At 34.0% G+C, this 19,088-nt stretch overlaps 1 protein-coding gene across 1 annotated transcript in view; it reads left to right on the forward strand.

Moving 5' to 3' along the window:
• The window catches only part of LOC137621522 (membrane metallo-endopeptidase-like 1), a 52,470-nt gene that overhangs the window by 27,018 nt on the left and 6,364 nt on the right, over positions 1-19,088 (forward strand). Inside the window, exons 8-18 of the mRNA XM_068351878.1 lie at positions 2,309-2,464; positions 4,633-4,737; positions 10,525-10,655; positions 13,122-13,311; positions 13,482-13,649; positions 14,031-14,140; positions 14,368-14,432; positions 14,554-14,673; positions 15,023-15,159; positions 15,463-15,541; positions 16,430-16,474. Coding sequence (XP_068207979.1) covers positions 2,309-2,464; positions 4,633-4,737; positions 10,525-10,655; positions 13,122-13,311; positions 13,482-13,649; positions 14,031-14,140; positions 14,368-14,432; positions 14,554-14,673; positions 15,023-15,159; positions 15,463-15,541; positions 16,430-16,474 — 1,306 coding nt within the window. The remainder of the gene's footprint in view (positions 1-2,308; positions 2,465-4,632; positions 4,738-10,524; positions 10,656-13,121; positions 13,312-13,481; positions 13,650-14,030; positions 14,141-14,367; positions 14,433-14,553; positions 14,674-15,022; positions 15,160-15,462; positions 15,542-16,429; positions 16,475-19,088) is intronic.

Genomic DNA, 19,088 nt, shown 5'->3' on the forward strand with positions numbered 1-19,088 from the left:
ACGGTCAATTTCGAAGAAAACATGAGTTTTTCTATATACAACTGCATTCCCTTATCAGTAAAGCTTTTTGTGTTTTTCTATAGTAATACCATTCCTTGACCTCCACATGACAAAGCTGATTCTGCAGCTTGTACTTTTAAAAGCTTTAAGACTTTCTGAGTTGTACACAAGAAGAGATGTGATTTTGCAATCCCCACTGGCATTAGCAAAGACTAGAAGGGTTAGATGGTCATTCATACACTTGACCAGAGATTGCCTTCTCTTTTGCAGTAAGGGTCTTCCTGAGCATCTTCCAAAACAGACCGGTCTCGTCGCAACTGGAAACTTTCAGCATGTAGGACTCAAAATCCAAAATCCTTTGAAATTTAGACATGAATGACTCTACTGCCCTGATATCAGAGCTCACAACCTAACCATATGGCCCAACACTATGAATTCCTGTTCTTCTCGCGAAGTTTTCAAAATAACCATGGCTTGCTTTGAATGTTCCCTTTTCTTCGTCTGCTGATGAACCTGGCTCGTTTTTTAAAAGGGTAGAATACAAAACGTTAGCCTTTTCCCAAATAATGTTCTCGGTGACCATATTTCCTACTATCAGCTTCTCATTGATCCATATGAAAAGCAAGTTCTTCATGTTACCTGGAACACATGGCCACTGTTTCATCAAAATAAGCATCCTATTCGCAGCATCAACTGCTTTGATTTCTTAATTTCTATTAAGAATCCTATCATGATCATGCTTGTTAGTAATTCCTTTTTATCAGCTCTAAGGCTATCTTCTCTTTCCTTCCATCTTTCTTGATCCTCTTGGAGGCCTTTTTGGGTATGATATGCTGTACTGTACTGTACTGTATCAATCATAATTCTTTATAGAAATTGCAGTGATAAGTTTACAAAAAAAAAAAAAAAAAAACTTTCATAAGATTTGTTAGGTTATGCTAGAACGAGTACTCTGGAGAAGGTGAAATATTTAAAGTCTAAGCACGGGGACGTGAGCGAAGGTGAAACAAATGGCGTAAAAAATAACCTGAACACTGCGTGGGCACTACTCGACTATTTTCTATGCATCACGGACTAGTCTTTTCAGTATTTTTAAACAAAAAATGAAAAGATGGAGTGAAATTTTTCCTTGTAGACTGATACAATGCTCTCATATGCATTTGAATTTTCATGCTCGTATTATGAGTTACTTGTAAAACAGAGTATTACTGTATATATATATATATATATATATATATATATATATATATATATATATATATATATATATATATATCAACACAACATCGTGCTCAAATAGAAATAAATTTCTAACTCATACTTGGGATCGAATGCTAGCCCCTTCTGATGAAAGGCCAGGTCGCTCCCAACCATGCCACGAGAAGCCATAAAAGAAGTCGGAACCTAACTTCAATACATACCTTAAATATTCTAAATTGGTAAACCACTCCTCAAATACTGTATTCTAAATTGACAGGCTATTCCCCAAAAATCCTTAATGTTTCATATCCAATTTCCACTTAACACATACCTTATGAGTTTCATAGTGAAATATCCACTAAATTACTAGTCTATCATTAAAATATCCTCAAGTAACTTTACCATTTTAAATAATTGAATAGCACACTTGATTCATATAGTTTTATAAAACATATTTTTCAAATACAATTTTCTTTTAGGACCTCCAAAGATTTAAAAGAAAGGTAAATCTGTGACTTTGCAAATCACATTGCAATATAAGATTGCCATATTTTTTTTTTTTTTTGAGCGAACCGATTCTGTGAAAAATGTCCTAAGTGTATTTCATTCTACACAAGGAAAGTGGTACACTTGTAGTGTGTGTCTATCCAGTACTAAAACGATGTGCACTATATACAGTAGTAACATGCTTCTCCCCTCATGCAGAATAAAACACAACCTGTCCATGTTTAATATAATCAGTTTAGTAAATAATATACGACAGTTTATTTGTACGGATTAATTCAAAAAGTTCTAGATTTACCTTACTCCTTGCTTATTTGTATAGTAATTCAGCAAATCTGTCATATGAGCAAGAACTATAACTAGTAGTCGCTTAGACTACTTAAAAATAATGCTAAAATAGCACTGAAACTCTACATTCATGGTAATTTTTCACTTGAAAATCATCAAAACATAATTTATTAATATAGAATTTAAACATGGATATTAATAGCACTACCAATGAATTATGAAAAAAGAAAACTATGATGAGGCACAAGTTCCTGGTCTCTAGGTAAATAACCGTATCAGAAATTGTGAAGTTTTAATTTATCTCTTCCTTTTCCAGAAAATTGGACTTGGCTTGCTAGAAAGAATGAATCATATTAAAAACAGCATTGATGATCTTGGCCTATTTGACTTCATAGGAAATACAACCTCTCGTGAAAAAATAAACTCTGAAACAAGGCAAGAGCTTGATATGATGTTGGCAAAATTTGCAAACGTGAGTATTTCTGTCCTTTATAACTTTGAATTACAAACCAATAGCTAACCATAGTAAGTTGAAATTCATTTAAAATTTATTCAATAGTCAGAGTTTGTGTTGTCTCTGCCACAAAATTATAGTCATACCAGGGACAACACAGAAATCCAGGTAAGGCTAGTAAGGGAATGCTAGAGGTTGTACAATTTGAGAACCTTGAAGATGACACAAGGGTCAGTTCATCTGATACCGGGACAGCATCATGATTCCAAGAGGCTCTCAAGGAACTCATTGAAAAGAAATGCTATTTTCTTGTGTTTTAGCAGGTTTTTAAAAATATTCCCCAACTCTACACACATCCCTAACTATGTAAAGAACGTTCCGGAATTCAAGGCTAAGATAGATTGTCCTACCTTGATACTGTGTGGCAACACAGTGGCCACAGGAAAAAGCAACTCCTTGTTTATTGCACCAAACACTTCCCAAGATCTTAATAAAAGAAACACGGATTGACTCCTCCTGTTTTAGCAACACAATAATAAGTATCGTATCCTGTTATGGAATAGTTTCATTCCTAATGTAAGAAATACCTTCACAAGAAGAGTATGCCATTAAAGAAACTCCTATTAATTCATAAACCTCACAAACATCCCAATTAAATGTCCACAAGAATTATGAAGTCACTTTCAAGCCTCCTTAACACGATGTTCATACCGCAGCAACTTGGCAAGTGTCACTGAATGTATTCCAGAGAATTACCTTCAGAACGGCAGAGGCTACACTTGTCAAGAACCCTGAATGCATTACCATGGATGCATGGAAGATTCTACAGATATAATTGTCTTCCATGTATTCTGTGGTGTGATAAAGTCAATAACATCAAGGGTTTCTGCCCTACAGGTATAAGAGTCTCTAAGAATGAATATCGCAAAGATAATTTGTGGGGAAGGATTGACTGACATTATCAATGATGACGTCAAGAAAAATGTGGACAAATACAGTACAAAGAATCACAAACCAACGAAGAGCTTCAGTATAGACTAATGCCCTCTAGACTGGGAGATGAAGATGAACCGGAGGCAGATTCCCCATCATGGGTAGGCCTACACAACAATTCTTCAAAATTATACACCATGATGAAACGTTGAGAGAGATAACCATCGTCTATGAATAATCGATGGAAGAGTTACATGTCATCGCATGATGGAGAGCAGCATTCACATCCACCAAAACATTTACGTGATGAAAAAGACTTAGATAAAAACAGCGTCTCCTGAAGCCACTGTCTGCAAATGTTAAAGCCTAGACCATAAACATATGAGGACTTTTAACCTTCTCTTCTCCCTCAGCCTTCTACGCTCATTTCACTAGATTTGTTTCAAAATTTTCCAAAGATAGGTGATACTTTTGATTTCCAAATAGACGCTCCAGTTAGCTTGGCATAGCGCCTTTAACATAACGGGCCAAATATTTCACTATCTCACAATATTAACATCACAATTATCATACAACAGTCATTCAAAGAATATCGAGAACTAGGAATCAATTAACTGTTAGCACAGAGAGAGAGAGAGAGAGAGAGAGAGAGAGAGAGAGAGAGAGAGAGAGAGAGAGAGAGAGAGAGAGAGAGAGAGTTAATTGATTTTCATCATTAACTGTAATGTAAATAAGTTTTATACTTCTCTCTTTTTAATCACTACAGGATGTAAATAAGCAAAATTTGTATACCACAAATTAAAACCAATGTTGACTTGTTGTTATGCCGTAAGGAAAAATAATTCTGTCAGAATTAAATAACAGTATTCTTCAAAGATCATAAAATATTTCTTGACCAAACTGGTGTGACTATATGAACCGCATTTGCATTATTTTGGGTAGGGTACATTATTGCAGTACAGTATAAATAATCTAGGTTTTTTTTTTAGATCCTATTGTATACAACAGGATGGTTAGGCGTTATGTATATGTATTCACTAATCCTACACTACTTTGTATTACTTCATTCTATATACTGCAGATCACTTTTATCCATCATTACTGATTAATTCGTCAATCACAGAAACAAGACCTTTGCCTTCGTTGAGAGCGGACATTATTACAGTTGCAATAACACTACAAATACGTTTACCGTTTCGCTGGTAAAGTTTTTCAAACGAGCCTAACTATCTGCTTTTCACATTTCTTTTCAGGTGACCCCATCTATACCAGAGATCAGGAGGACAATCCTTCATAAAGATTACGAAGAGGTTACACTATCTGATATTGATGACGGGACTGTATTTGGAGAACTCCCAGTAAGTATTGATATTTTGTTTGCGATGTTGTTGTTCCTACTGGATATTTATAACCTTTTGTAAGTTTATCCTAATGTTGTAGTTGCAAATATCTTTTCATTAGGAAGCTTACAGCTTATTTTTTATCTTCACTGTTACAAATTTGCGTTACAAAACGGTGAATGTCTGGCAACATATAACCCAGGATTTTTACTGCTTTAAAAACATATATATTGACGTAAAAGAGTGATATTACGGCCACCAACCCGTAAATGATAACAGCAAAGTAGGATAAAATTCCGGTCGCCTGTATTTTACTGAAATACGGATGAGAACAGTATAATTTTATAGAAAATTTTCGGTTAAAATTACGTTTTTTTTTTCTAACAGTGTTGTTAAAGGACGCTGATAAATATCTAAAGCACAATTCAATAATTATTACCACATTAATGGTCACGAATTTATATTATGTACTCAATAAGGCAAAATCAATTGATACAACATCTAATGAGTTATGTAAGGGTACTAGGACCAAGTTGTCGATACCAAAAGTCTAAGGCAACTTGTGAGTACAAGACCAAATTGCTTTCATGAGGGCAAACCTAATTTTCTCCAGCCTTTCAAAAGCCTTACATCTAAATAATCCTTCAACTACCGAGGTAAATATTTCTAAATATCAAGATTTATCTTTACATGTGGGAATGAATATTTTCCATACAAATAATTGTTATATGGCATAGGCCTAATCTTATAAAACACAGTAATGACGTGAGTTGTTACTCTTTTGATATTGCAGCATTACACTGCCTTCTGCAAATCCTTTAATAAAATGGAATGATACACATCAGTAGAGTTTCCATTTCTATATTCATTATAAATCACTGAATACGTCTGTGACGAAGCAGGGGGAAGGTTGTGACTCAAAGGCAGGAAGCAATCAACTGAGTTATATTATTATAGAACATTCTCCTTTATATACAAAACCTCAAGGCAACAGGACATAACATGTTCACAAGACAGACAATGTTACAGAAGAAAACCAGACATGAATTTTCATGTTCGTTTTAGTGCGAGGGAAGAGCGAAGATACAAGCATAATATATACAAAAGGAATTATGTACAATTGTGTGACACACGGTTGCAGGGTTGCCATTCGTACGATAATTATCGTACGTGTACGATTATATTGTGTCCGGTACGATGTACGATACATAGCTTAGGTATATATAAATATGTGTGTATTTACATAAATATAGTTATACTAAAACACCTTGAAATACGTTATGTTATTCCCTGATAATTATGTTGAAAGTGTGTACGAAAATTTTGGGTGAAAAACGAAAATATTAAGGCTTATGTACGATAATCCAGTGGAAATAATCTGGCCATCTGGCAACCCTGCACGGTTGGTACATGGCTCCCCCTCTAAAAATGACATACTGAACATGTTAAATAAGTGCCCTGAATCTGGAGAGGTAGTAGTAAAAACTGCGCCGATTAGCGGCAGTGAGTGGCTGTAGAAGTCAATGGTTGGGGTGCGAGCGAGTGGTGGATGATGGGTGGCTGTGTTGCCGCTCCGGCTCGTCACGGGGTAGGCGAGTGTGTCCTACGGCATTCATAGGCGTGTGTGTCCTACGGCATTCAAAGGCGTGTCCTACGGCATTCATAAACGAGTGTGTCCTATGGCATTCATATACGTGTGTGTCCTACGGCATTCATAGGCCTACGGCATTCATAGGCGTGTGTCCTACGGCATTCATAGGTGTGTCCTACGGCATTCATGTCAGCTTCGGTTGAAGTTGAATAGGTGTCCTCTTCGTCACGAGTGGAGGCGTTGATGGAGGTTTTGAAGTTCATGAAGTGGCTGTCCATAAGGGCACGAAGTAGGTTCACCTCACGAGGAGAGCTGTCTGCGGCAGGTTGCAAGCGAGTGATACTGGTCATTTTCCCGAGGGTGAGCGAAGCCCTTTGGTCCCCCAACGGTTGTTGAGAGAGCTGAAAAGGCGTTGCTATACGGACGGCTGGCGACGGCGAGTACTGCTGCGGAAGGTATGCGTTGACGGCGTCATAGTAACGGTGAGAGGTGGAGGGGGGGGAGGCGGGAGGAGCGTGTCACTCCGGGGTCACCAATGTGACGAAGCAGGGGGAAGGTTGTGACCCAAAGGCAGGAAGCAATCAACTGAGTTATATTATTATAGAACATTCTCCTTTATATACAAAACCTCAAGGCAACAGGACATAAAATGTTCACAAGACAGACAATGTTACAGAGGAAAACCAGACATGAATTTTCATGTTTGTTTTAGTGCGAGGGAAGAGCAAAGATACAAGCATAATATATACAAAAGGAATTATGTACAATTGTGTGAAAAACGGTTGGTACACGTCCCAGAATCCTCTTTGTTTTATCACTACTGTATAGCTTTGAAGTACTTCAATTTTAGGTAACATCACTAGACCTTCATACCCCTCCCACCTGTGCAAAATTAGTAACTCACTTTCTCTTACACACACACAAACGTATATATATATATATATATATATATATATATATATATATATATATATATATATATATATATATATATATATGTATATATATATATATATATATATAATATTTATAAAAACACATAAAAAACAGTATGTGTGCATGTATGAATATATATATATATATATATATATATATATATATATATATATATATATATATATATATATATATATATGCACAAAAATACAGTATGTGTGCATATATATGCATATAAATTAATATATATATATAATATATATAAATATATATATATATATATATATATATATTTATATATATAATATGTGTGCATATGTATGCATATAAATTAATATATATATATATATATATATATATATATATATATATAATGTATATATATACATATATATATATATATATACATATATATATATATATATTATATATATATATATATATATATATATATATATATATATATATATATATATATATATATATATATATATATATAATACATACAGTTGGCCTTTATATGCGGTTATTGCATTTGTGCCCCTCCTGTGGCTAAGGAATTCAACGGACAATAGGAGACCCTTATATCTACAGATGCTCTTTTACCAATACATGTAAATATTCCATTAATTACTTTAAATATGCTTTAAATGTATAATGCAATACTGTACTGTGCCATACTGATAATATGATGTAGTAAAGTACATTAACACGCTATCCTATCCTGGCAGTATATCTATACTCTCTCTCTCTCTCTCTCTCTGTCATATACATAAATGTATCTGCCTTTTGTTGTGGTTTTCTGCACAAAACATTCCAGTATAAAGAAAAATACAAATACTTCATATTGAATATTGCTGTAAAAATAAAATGATACTGTCCAGTATGATAAAAATAACAAGGGACTAGTCTACTGCTGTACAAAGGTCTCAGACATGTCCTTCCACTCACATTCGTTTATAATCTTTCTAAGCTGGTCTACACCCGGAAATTTTCTTAGCTCGTCAATCCGCCGTCTTTTCTTCCTTCCTCTGCTTCTTTCAGGATGTCTTGGGACCCATTCTGTTATTCTTAATGTCCTGTATTATCTACCATTCTCCTTATATGTCCTGCCCATGTCCATTTTTTCTATTACTTGTTGTCAGAATATCCTCTACTTTAGTTTGCTCTCATATACATGTAGCTCTTTTTCTCTATCTTATTGTGTTTCCCATAATTACTCTTTCCATAACTCTGAGTTGTAACTATCTTATGTTCTAAGGCTTTAGTAAGGCTCCAAGTTTCTGATGCATAAGTTAATACTGGTAGACTCATCTCATTGAATACTTTTCTTCTTTAGAAAAAGTTGCATTTTACTTTTCATAATCTCATTATGTTTACCCATGCTTATCCTTATTCGAATTTTGGTCTTTGGCCTAGAAAAACACTTACTCTGTCCTAAATACGTATATTCATTACCAATCTCTAGAGGTTCGTCCATAACTCTTATTTGTTGTCTATGCATTTTCAATAAACATTATTTAGTTTTACCTATATTCATTTTCAGAACTACTATTCTGGATTGTCTATTCAAAACTTCTATCATCTTTAGAAATTCTTCCCATGATTAACTAAATAGAACTATGTCATCTGCAAATCTAATGCTAAGATATTCCCTATTAATTTTGATTCACACATTTTTCCCAATCTTAATTTTTAAAAACTTGAATAATCTAAGAGAGATGGGGTCTCCCTGTCTAACTGCTCTCTCAATTGGAATTTTCTAATAATATGTATTATTAGGATTGTTGTACCTCCAGTATAGATATCATCAAGTCTTTTAATATAAAATTCATCCACTCCTTGTCTTTGAGGGGCTTTAATTACAACTGAAGTTTTGACAGAATGAAAAACTTCTCATAGGCCTATGTCATGCATAGTGATTTGTCGTACTCTGTTGATTTTCCCTTAGCTGGTTTATTACATGAGATACTATCGCTAGAGACTTATTGGGTCCTCTAACTAACCAAACAGCACTACATTGAATCCCTCTCTCTGGTTACGGCTCATTTTGTCTTTGCCTACACATACAGCGAAAAGTCTGGCATATTCTTTCACCATTTTCCTCTGTCCTCACACACCTGACAACACTGTGAATACCAAACATTTTTCTTTGCACAAAGGGTTAACTACTGCCATGTCGTTGTTTAGCGGCTATTTTCTTCTTGGTAAGGGTAGAAAAGACTCTTTCACTATGGTAAGCAGCTCTTCTAGGAGAAGGACACTCCAAAACCAAACCATTGTTCTCTAGTTTTTGGTAGTGCCATAGCCTCTGTAACATGGCCTTCCACTGTCTTGGATTAGAGTTCTCTTGCTTGAAGGTACACTCCGGCACGCTGTTCTATCTTATTTCTCTTCCTCATGTTTGTTTTGAAGTTTTTATAGTATTTTATTGTATTTTCATTTTATCGCCCAGTTGAAAATAGACTTTTTATCAATTTAATGCTTCTTCATTTCTCTAGTATTTCCAGTTTTGATTTGATTGTGTTTACGGATGTCTCGGGTTTTTAGTTTGTTTATTGTTTTGGAGAGTTCTGCTAATTCTATTTCATCTCTCTTAGATTTTACCCTGATTTCCAATCTTTTCTTTATTAGGTTTTTGGTGTTTTTCATGGTTTGCCTTGACCTTGTTCAGGAACTTTTCCATCTATCTCTTGTACTGATTATATTACCAATTTTGTTATATTACTGTTCATTTCTTCTTTACTTGCTTCCATTTAATCTTGTAGCTGGGAATACCTATTTTGTATTGCAAAACTCATCAGATTTTTCTTTTAGTACAGGAGTGTTCATTTTCTTTCTTAAAATTAGCTTTTCTCTTACTTTCTTAGATTTAGACAAATTTTGCTTCTCACCATCTTATGATCGTTTAACTTTAACTTGTTTAACACTGTTACATCTTTGACTAAATCAATTTTTTTGCAGAGAATAACATAGCTCTTATTTTCTGTTTATTGTACTTCACCGTGTCCATTTCCTGAGGCAATTTTTACAAAAAAAGGTGTTAATGATTTTAAAATTTTCTTTCAGAAAATTATACTAGCATTTCTCCTCTGTCATTTCTTGAGCCTACTACAAATTTACATACTGCTGATTCTCCTCCTATTCTTTTGACCTACTTTAGCATTGACATTACCAAAAACACATGTAAGTTGAGTCTTATGTGTTTTCATAGATATATAAATAATAGTAGTGACACAAAATACTAAGACTTCCAAATGTTTTCATCTATATTTCAGTTCAAAATGAAAGATGTAATTGAAACTCTACTGGGACAACCAATAAGCAATCCACAAGATTTAAAAATACAAGTATATTTCAAGGATGTATTGGCGAAGCTGTTTGGGATTATTTATGACATTTACGATGGGTAAGTATGGCCAAGTGGCTATAAATGAAGAAAATATATTATAATTATTACTTGCTAAGCTACAACCTTAGTTGGAAAAGCAAGATGTTGTTTCTATGAATACATTAATATTTTAGTAAATGCATAAATTATAATATATATATATATATATATATATATATATATATATATATATATATATATATATATATATATATATATATACATACTGTATATATATATATATATATATATATATATATATATATATATATATATATATATATATATCATTTGATGATATGTTCGTTCTTTACTACTGTTCTGCAAATGGAACAGAACGCTTAGTTAGATTTTTAAACCCCTAATTTTTATTAATTTAGTTTACTAAACTGCCATTTCACGACAAAAGAATTGTGCATACATATATTTTCTGAAATGTCAAAAACTCATTAATATAGCGTATACATATTTCCTCCAGAGACGTTTCTCTATCGCAATTTTTGAGTTGTGATTAATCCCTGATTCATACAACTTTCACATAATAGATAGCTCATTAGAAATATGTCATTACCCCTTTTCTCTACCTATGCCATCAAAGTCTTCCATTTAATTAATTAAGCAGTTCCAGGCTAATCTTTTCTACGTTCCCCAAACACTTCAGTATTATATCTTCTTTAAACTAAATTATAATCATCCATTCTTAACTCATGATTGAACCCCTTCCAAAGCTTTGGTTCATCTCTGCCCAACACTAACCTTTTTTTACCACCTCTACTACATGCCCCGGCATTTCTTTGCCTTTTTTCTATTTGTTAGCCAAATCATGTTATGAAAACAATTCCAAAAATTTTGTGCATACCCTGATTCCATTCTTGCTTCACCACTCTGTAACAAACTTTTCTAATATAAACTTTAATTATTATATTTACTCCTGAGTATTTGTAAAAAAAAAAAAAAAAAAAAAAAAAAAAAAAATTCTTCCCTTTGTCATCCACGTTAATTTTCATGGTCCCTTTTGTTATATTTCGATAACATTGATAAATCTTCTCCTTCCGCCTACTCGAAACTTTCATCTCTTTTGCAAGAATTTGCTACTCTGCTTCTCTTTACCCAATCGGTATTGTAGCAAAGGCAATCCACACTGGACTGTTTTCCTAATCCAGAACTTCATCAATTTAAGTGACTTCTCATTCGACCCATAAAAGTATAAAAACAAACTATGGAACTACAATGCACTACTAAAACCTAATCTAACACCAAACCAGCTGGTCTCTTGCCATCACATTCTAACTCAAAATTTTCTATAAATCGTGAAATTTTTATAACAAAAAATCTACTTCATGAACTTAAGAACTTTTGTCTCTGCACATTGCATCTTTATCAAATTCATAACAAATCTTTTAGGTTGAAGCAAATTACATACAGCTTTTCCCCAAACTGTCAAACATGTCATATCCGGGTTTCTCATCTAGATCCTTAACTGTTTCCGTGACTAATGGTCATCTGTTCAACTTTGCGCATCAAAATATCACACATTTCCTGAAATCGTAAGTAATGTTAAGACCCTATAATCTTTACACTCTTATCTCTCATCCACTTTGCCATTAAACAAAGAATCAATCAATGTTATTATCAGATTCTTTATGTCAAAGATCCTACCATTTACTAAAGTCGATATGCATTAGATTTAGCAAGAAATAGTTGAGGAGCAAAAGCTTGACATACAAGCAAGACGAATGCTTAAAGAAGAGGTGTAGATAACCATGACTCTTAAACAATGACCCCCAAATGGCATACAAGTCCCTGCTACTTTGGCAGGAGACAAATACTCTTCATTCATCTGGATGCTGTGAAAGGAAAGCAGAAGCAACCTTAAATCTGCTTGGTGTAAAAATTACAGTATGGTCTGGGTTTATGTTCATACAAAGCAATGTTTTGTTTTCAAACACACACACACACACAAAAAAAAAAACATTAATCAATGAACTGCTTAATTAGTTCTCTCCATGTACGTCTTGCATGAATATCCATCTAGTCTATATTTTCATCTAAAGCCTTTTTGCCAGACTTTCAACTTTTTCTCTCAGAATGTCCTATCCTTATAAACTTGTCTTTCACCAGATACTCACATATCCTCTACTTTCCTGACTTTTCATAAAGACCGAACCTGTTATTTCATCCTATTTTCAATCCAATGGTACTACATATCTTTAAAACCTTATTATACAGCATTATAATCTTCCCACCGTTTTTAATCCACGACCTTTAGCATTTTCTAGTCACACATTTTCAAGATCTCCTTCATATGCATGTAGGATTTTACAAGCATACTGGGGGTTTATTCTTGTGACAGCATACCTGCACATTTGAATATGTGCAATTATAGTAAACAAACAGTTTAGTAAACTAAATAGTTCTATGAATACAATCTAATAGTAACTACAAATGACAAACACTGGGTTATTAATGTTTCGTTTATTCTAGGCAGGAACCTCTCATGCAAAATGTCGTGTTATTAATGTGGATGGAACACATATATGATGATTTGATCAGCCCACTTGGTCCACCACCAGGAAGCCCGGATTATTGTTTCAGTGCAGTTACCAAACTTATGGATGATTATGTTTCACTCCTATACCTGAAGGAATTGTCTGAGCAAATGCTCGAAGATCAGGTATTTTCTATTAGTTTCTTGACAGCTAAGATTAACATACGTTAACTGCCTAGATATTTCCCATACCCCTTAAGAGTCAAAGAAGGAAGAGACTTGATTTTAAGAAAAGGGGATTACAGAAGTATTCCCCATCTATATTTCCTATGTTGAATTGACTAATACTGTTGCAGATGAAGCACATGATTGACCTCACACTTGGTCTTATGAGGACTCAGGTGGAAGCCTCCGAATTGGACTCCCGCCATGATTTTTTGCAAAAGTTGGTCACGTTGACTGGAGAAATTGCTGGTGTGGAGGGATCCAGAAGATCACTTCAGTGGAACAAGGACAATATAATGGTGATACTGTAATTTATGACTTTGAAATCTTAATTTAGTCAATAATCCTATAATATTTCGAACATGATTTTACTCCTTCATAATGAAGGATATGAAGTATTTGGGTTCCAAAATCAAAGTATGTAAGTTTCTATCAACAATGTGAAAGCCTGTCAAAGATCTAATCAATTATTAATTAGTGACCAAATAAGGTGATATCTGGAGCTTTGTAAAGGAGAGGTGTACTAGGCATCTTAATCTATTTCAACTGGATGCAATAGATTATAACAATTTTGTGCGTATTCAAAATTTCAGATCCTTTCCCACAAATATTTAGAAATCCTTAAGTAGATCCTAATATCATACTTAAAAGAGAAAGTAACTGAGATTTGTTCTTCACAGATAAATATAACAGCCAATGACTTCACTGCGAACTACATGAATCTCATGCAAACCTACAGAAAAAGACTTTACAGCCTCTTGGATAATCCAAATATTGATGAACGAACATTGTAAGTCAGACGATGTCCTGAAATTTAAGGTTAATTAATATATCCACTTTGAAGTCAAAAATATGATAAAACTGTTTTTTTTTTTTTCATTTTTGAAATGGTATATAATAATTTAGTGATAAAAAGTCATGCCTTGATGAACTTATTTTCTGTGCATTTTGTTACTTTGATTCCTAACATAACAATGTCTTAAAAGTTAAAAAAATAACATAAATTCTTTTCAAAAGGTGGAGTCTCCTGAATTTCCCCTACAAAAAAACAGGAGTTGCATCTCCAGGTCTAAATAAATTCTGTAAGTACAACTTCAAATGACAATAGTCATCGTGTTAACAATAATGATTAGTCCAACACTGAACAAATATAGAGGAAAAATTATTTACATTGAAACTTATGAATTAATATTTGTTTTTCAGTAATTCCACATGGAGCCATGTCACCACCTTACTTCTATAATGGAGCACCTGCCTACATAAATTATGCTGGCATAGGACACATGATTGCCCATGAAATCTTGCACGGCTTTGAGTCTACAGGTAAACTGTGAAGTCTGTAAATGGCATATAAAATAACTATCATTCATTAGAGTACAATACAGAATCTGAGAACTATTTCTAAGGAAAAAACAAAATTTGAATAGAGAAATATTTTAAAAGTACAATACTGTAATTTTACTAAATGCTAATCTGAGTTGCAGTAACAAACGCACCCAGATTCCCCGGAGCTCGTCTCCAGCCTCCAGCCCGGGGGGGGGGGGGGGGGGGGGGGGGGAGGCGTCTCTAAGACCAACAGTCATAGCCCCCAAATAATACCTGAATTGACACCAGATAAAAGTGCTGTAGGTCATCTCAATATCACTTTATAATTTCTAAATGATTACTGCAGGTATGCAATTCAATGGTGTACAAAAATCCGCGATGAAAAGTGACAAAACACTGATCGAGGCTAGCGAGTGCCAGGCAATGAAGCTCTCAAACACATTTCATGTGAACAGCTCCACTGACGTACAGTACAGTTTCCAGGTATGTATGAATATCTTCTTATATATTTTTTCTGTTATTTTATACAATTTGGAATCCTAAAACCATTCTCTGCAGTGATTTATTTTTAAATTATTTAACAAGACTTTCATTAACTGATTAACAAAAACTGTGATGATCAAAAATTTAAATTTCCACCAATCAATTCGTCATTTTGCCTTTGATAAATCCCCATTTTGATAATTTTGAAACAAAATAGACTTTTATGAGAAGGGGAAGGTTCAACTATTATTCAAGAATGATTTAATAGTACCAACTTTTTACCTTATTTTTGGTACACAAAAGCTTAACGCAAGCCTCAACCTGAATGAACTACTGGCAGATTTGGCAGCAACCAATCTGGCATGGGACGTATACATCGAGGGTAAGCAAGTTATCATGCATTTATATGTAAAAATATATATAGGAAAGTATGCCTACTCGAAGTATCTAAAAGGTCAAAACTTCCAATAAGAATTTTTGTTAAAAGCTACAGTTCATCTTTTGTATATAGAAACTCAAATTTTGTTCCACTTACCTATGCGAGTTCACTTGAGTCAAATAATACTTGTAACTGAGAAATGGAAAAAATAGTTTTAAAAGTTTTTAAAATTTGCAGAAAAATAGATATATCTTATATTTTTGGGGGGAGGGGGGGGGGGAATGATGGTAACTGTGCTACCAAAACTGTGGGTTTTACTGAAAAATTGTCTTTAAACTTCCCACATCCTGTATAAATACATTGATCAACCGATATGCAGTACTGTACAGTATTCTACTTCTTTTGATCTAAAGTAAGAACTGCAGTAAAAGCTTACATAAGCCAATTTCCCATTGATATAATGGAAGTTACTTAAGCTTACCAATCCTCTTCGTTGAAGTAAAAGCAACAGTGGGGCCCATTTGGACAATCATCAGTTGAGAGATCTCCCTTTTATGGCCTAGCTTTACATTTAAGAAATCTTTCTAAACAGAAATCTCCAATGAGTTGAGTGATCATTTGTAACACTTCAAAAGAAGAGGCTGGGGAGAAAAGCTCATAACTATTGATCGTTTTTATTATTTTACTGAAGTGAATTATCCCCTCTTTTACACTGAAATAAAGCCTGAGTGAGGTAAATTCTGTAACCTAAAGAATAATTCAGAAAAATATTGATGTCCAGGAAATATATGTAATTCTAAAGATGTGCCGATGAACATTAAAATATTCTAAATAGTAGTAGAGGCTTTGAATGGTAACTAAATAATAGTGATTCTATTGTCTTTTTTTCAGGTTTGAGGAATCAGCGTACAAAATCGTTGACATCAACAGCAGTTTGTGAGTAAACCAAACACATACACGCACACACACACACACACACACACATATATATATATATATAAATATATATATGTATATATATATATATATAAACAGTATATATATATATATATATATATATATATATATATATATATATATATATATATATATATATATATATATATATATTATTATATGCTAAGCTACAACCCTAGTTGGAAAAGCAGGATGCTATAAGCCCAGGGGCCCCAACAGGAAAAATAGGCCAGTGAGGAAAGGAAATAAGGAAAAAAAAAAATATTTTAGGAATAGTAACATTATTAAAATAAATATTTCCTATTTAAACTATGAAAACTTTAACAGAACAAGAGGAAGAGAAACTAAATAGAAAAGTGTGCTAGAGTGTACCCTCAAGCAAGAGAACTCTAACCCAAGGCAGTGTAAGACCATGGTACAGAGGCTATGGCACTACCTAAGAATAGAGAACAATGGTTTGATTTTGGAGTGTCCTTCTCCTAGAAGAGCTGCTTACCATAGCTAAAGAGTCTCTTCTACCCTTACCAAGAGGAAAGTAGCCACTGAACAATTACAGTGCAGTAGTTAACCCCTTGGGTGAAGAAGAATTGTCTATTAATCACAGTGTTGTCAGGTGTATGAGGAAAGAGGAGAATCTGTAAAAGATAGGCCAGACTATTCGGTGTCTGTGTAGGCAAAGGGAAAGAACCGTAACCAGAGAGAAGGGTCCTATGTAGTACTGTCTGGCCAGTCAAAGGACCCCATAACTCTCTAGCGGTAGTATCTCAACGGCCGGCTGGTGCCCAGGCCAACCTACTATATATATATATATATATATATATATATATATATATATATATATATATATATATATATATATATATATATATATACTGGATATGTGCAAGGGGTGCAAAAAGTCTTTGAACTAGAACAGGCCACCTTTGGTAAGTGAACCTTGCAACATACAACGTCAGGACCCTGTCTATGAAAAAAAGATCTTGCTGTGTAACTAGAAGACCTGAAAGAGATAAATTGTGGTATAATAGGATTGAGTGAAATTTAAAAAAAAACTGGGGAATCTTATATAGAATTAAAAGATATCGATATATTTTGCTTCGGTATGTAGTAGGTTGGCCAGAGCACCTGCCACCCACAGAGATACTACTGCTCGAGAGTTATGGGGTCCTTTGGCTGGCCAGACAGTACTACATTGAATTCTTCTCTCTGATTACGGTTCTTTTTCCCTTTGGCTACACATACACCAAATAGTCTGACATATTCTTTACATATTCTCCTCTGTCCTCATACACCTGACAACACTGAGATTACCAAACAATTCTTCTTCACCTAAAGGGTTACAGCACTATCACTGTTCTGTGGCCACTTTCTTCTAGGTAAAGGAAGAAGAAACTCTTCAGTTACGGTAAGGAGCTCTTCTAGGAGAAGGACACTCCAAAATCTAACCATTGTTTTCTAGTCTTCGGTAGGGCCATAGCCTCTGCAGTGGAGTAGTTGAATGCCAGAGCTGTTTGACTTATGGTTTGAGGATTTGTTCTCCAATTTGAATTAGCCAATTTGCTAAGGAGGTTATTTCTGGTAAGTACCTTCTTCTTTACTTTCCTTACATGCTCACTAAAAGATAGTTTTCGGTATAATGTAGCCACTAAACAGAGACAAAGCTACTATTCTTCAGTTTCTTATCACTCCATGATATGTTCAACTTCCTTTTTTCCCGGTAGGTTTTAAGATGAAAAGAACATACCTGTTTTTGTCTGGACTAGCATTTAGGAAGTTTTGCTTATAGTATTTATTAAGATCTTACAAACCATCTGATAATTTGCTTTCTATGGTAGTAAATGAATCTGGCTGGACGGCTAGGAACATATCATCTGTATATATAAATCTATGGATATCTTTAAATTGTGGTTGATCATTGGTAGAGATGTTGAAAAGCACAGAGACCAACACAGACCCCTGTGAGAGGCCATTTTCTGTTTTTGCCATCTGCCTTTCCGACTATCCATTTCAACAAAGAAGAGGTCGGTTACTAAGCAGTGACTATGAAATGCAAATTGCTAGAGTAGAGAATTACTGGGGAGTTTCGAAATCAGCAGCCCTTCTAAGAGAACACTCCAAAATTAAACCATTGTTCTCTAGTCTTGGGTAGTGTTATAGCCTCTGTACCATAGTCTTCCACTGTTTTAGGGTAGGTTCTCTTGCTTGAGGGTACACTCGGGAACAATATTCCGTCTTATTTCTCTTGTTTTTGTTTAGTTTTTATAGTTTATATATGAAAAATTTATTTTAATGTTGCAACTGTTCTCAAAATTTCCTATCTTAATTGTTAAATACTTCTATTGTAGGTTTATTATATCCTTGTTTCCTTTCCTTACTGGGCTATTTTTACCTGTTAAGAGCCCTTAAGCTTATATCATCTGACTTTTCTAACTATAGTTGTAGTTTAGCTAATAATAATAATAATAATAATAATAATAATAATAATAATAATAATAATAATGGGAGTAATTCAGAATTTTTACCATGTTTCACTTTTTACTGATGTTATTTCCATCTTTATATTTCAAAATTATTTTATCTCAAACATACAAGC

The sequence above is a fragment of the Palaemon carinicauda genome, chromosome 28 (assembly GCF_036898095.1).
Source record: "Palaemon carinicauda isolate YSFRI2023 chromosome 28, ASM3689809v2, whole genome shotgun sequence".
Taxonomy (NCBI): Eukaryota; Metazoa; Arthropoda; class Malacostraca; order Decapoda; family Palaemonidae; genus Palaemon; species Palaemon carinicauda.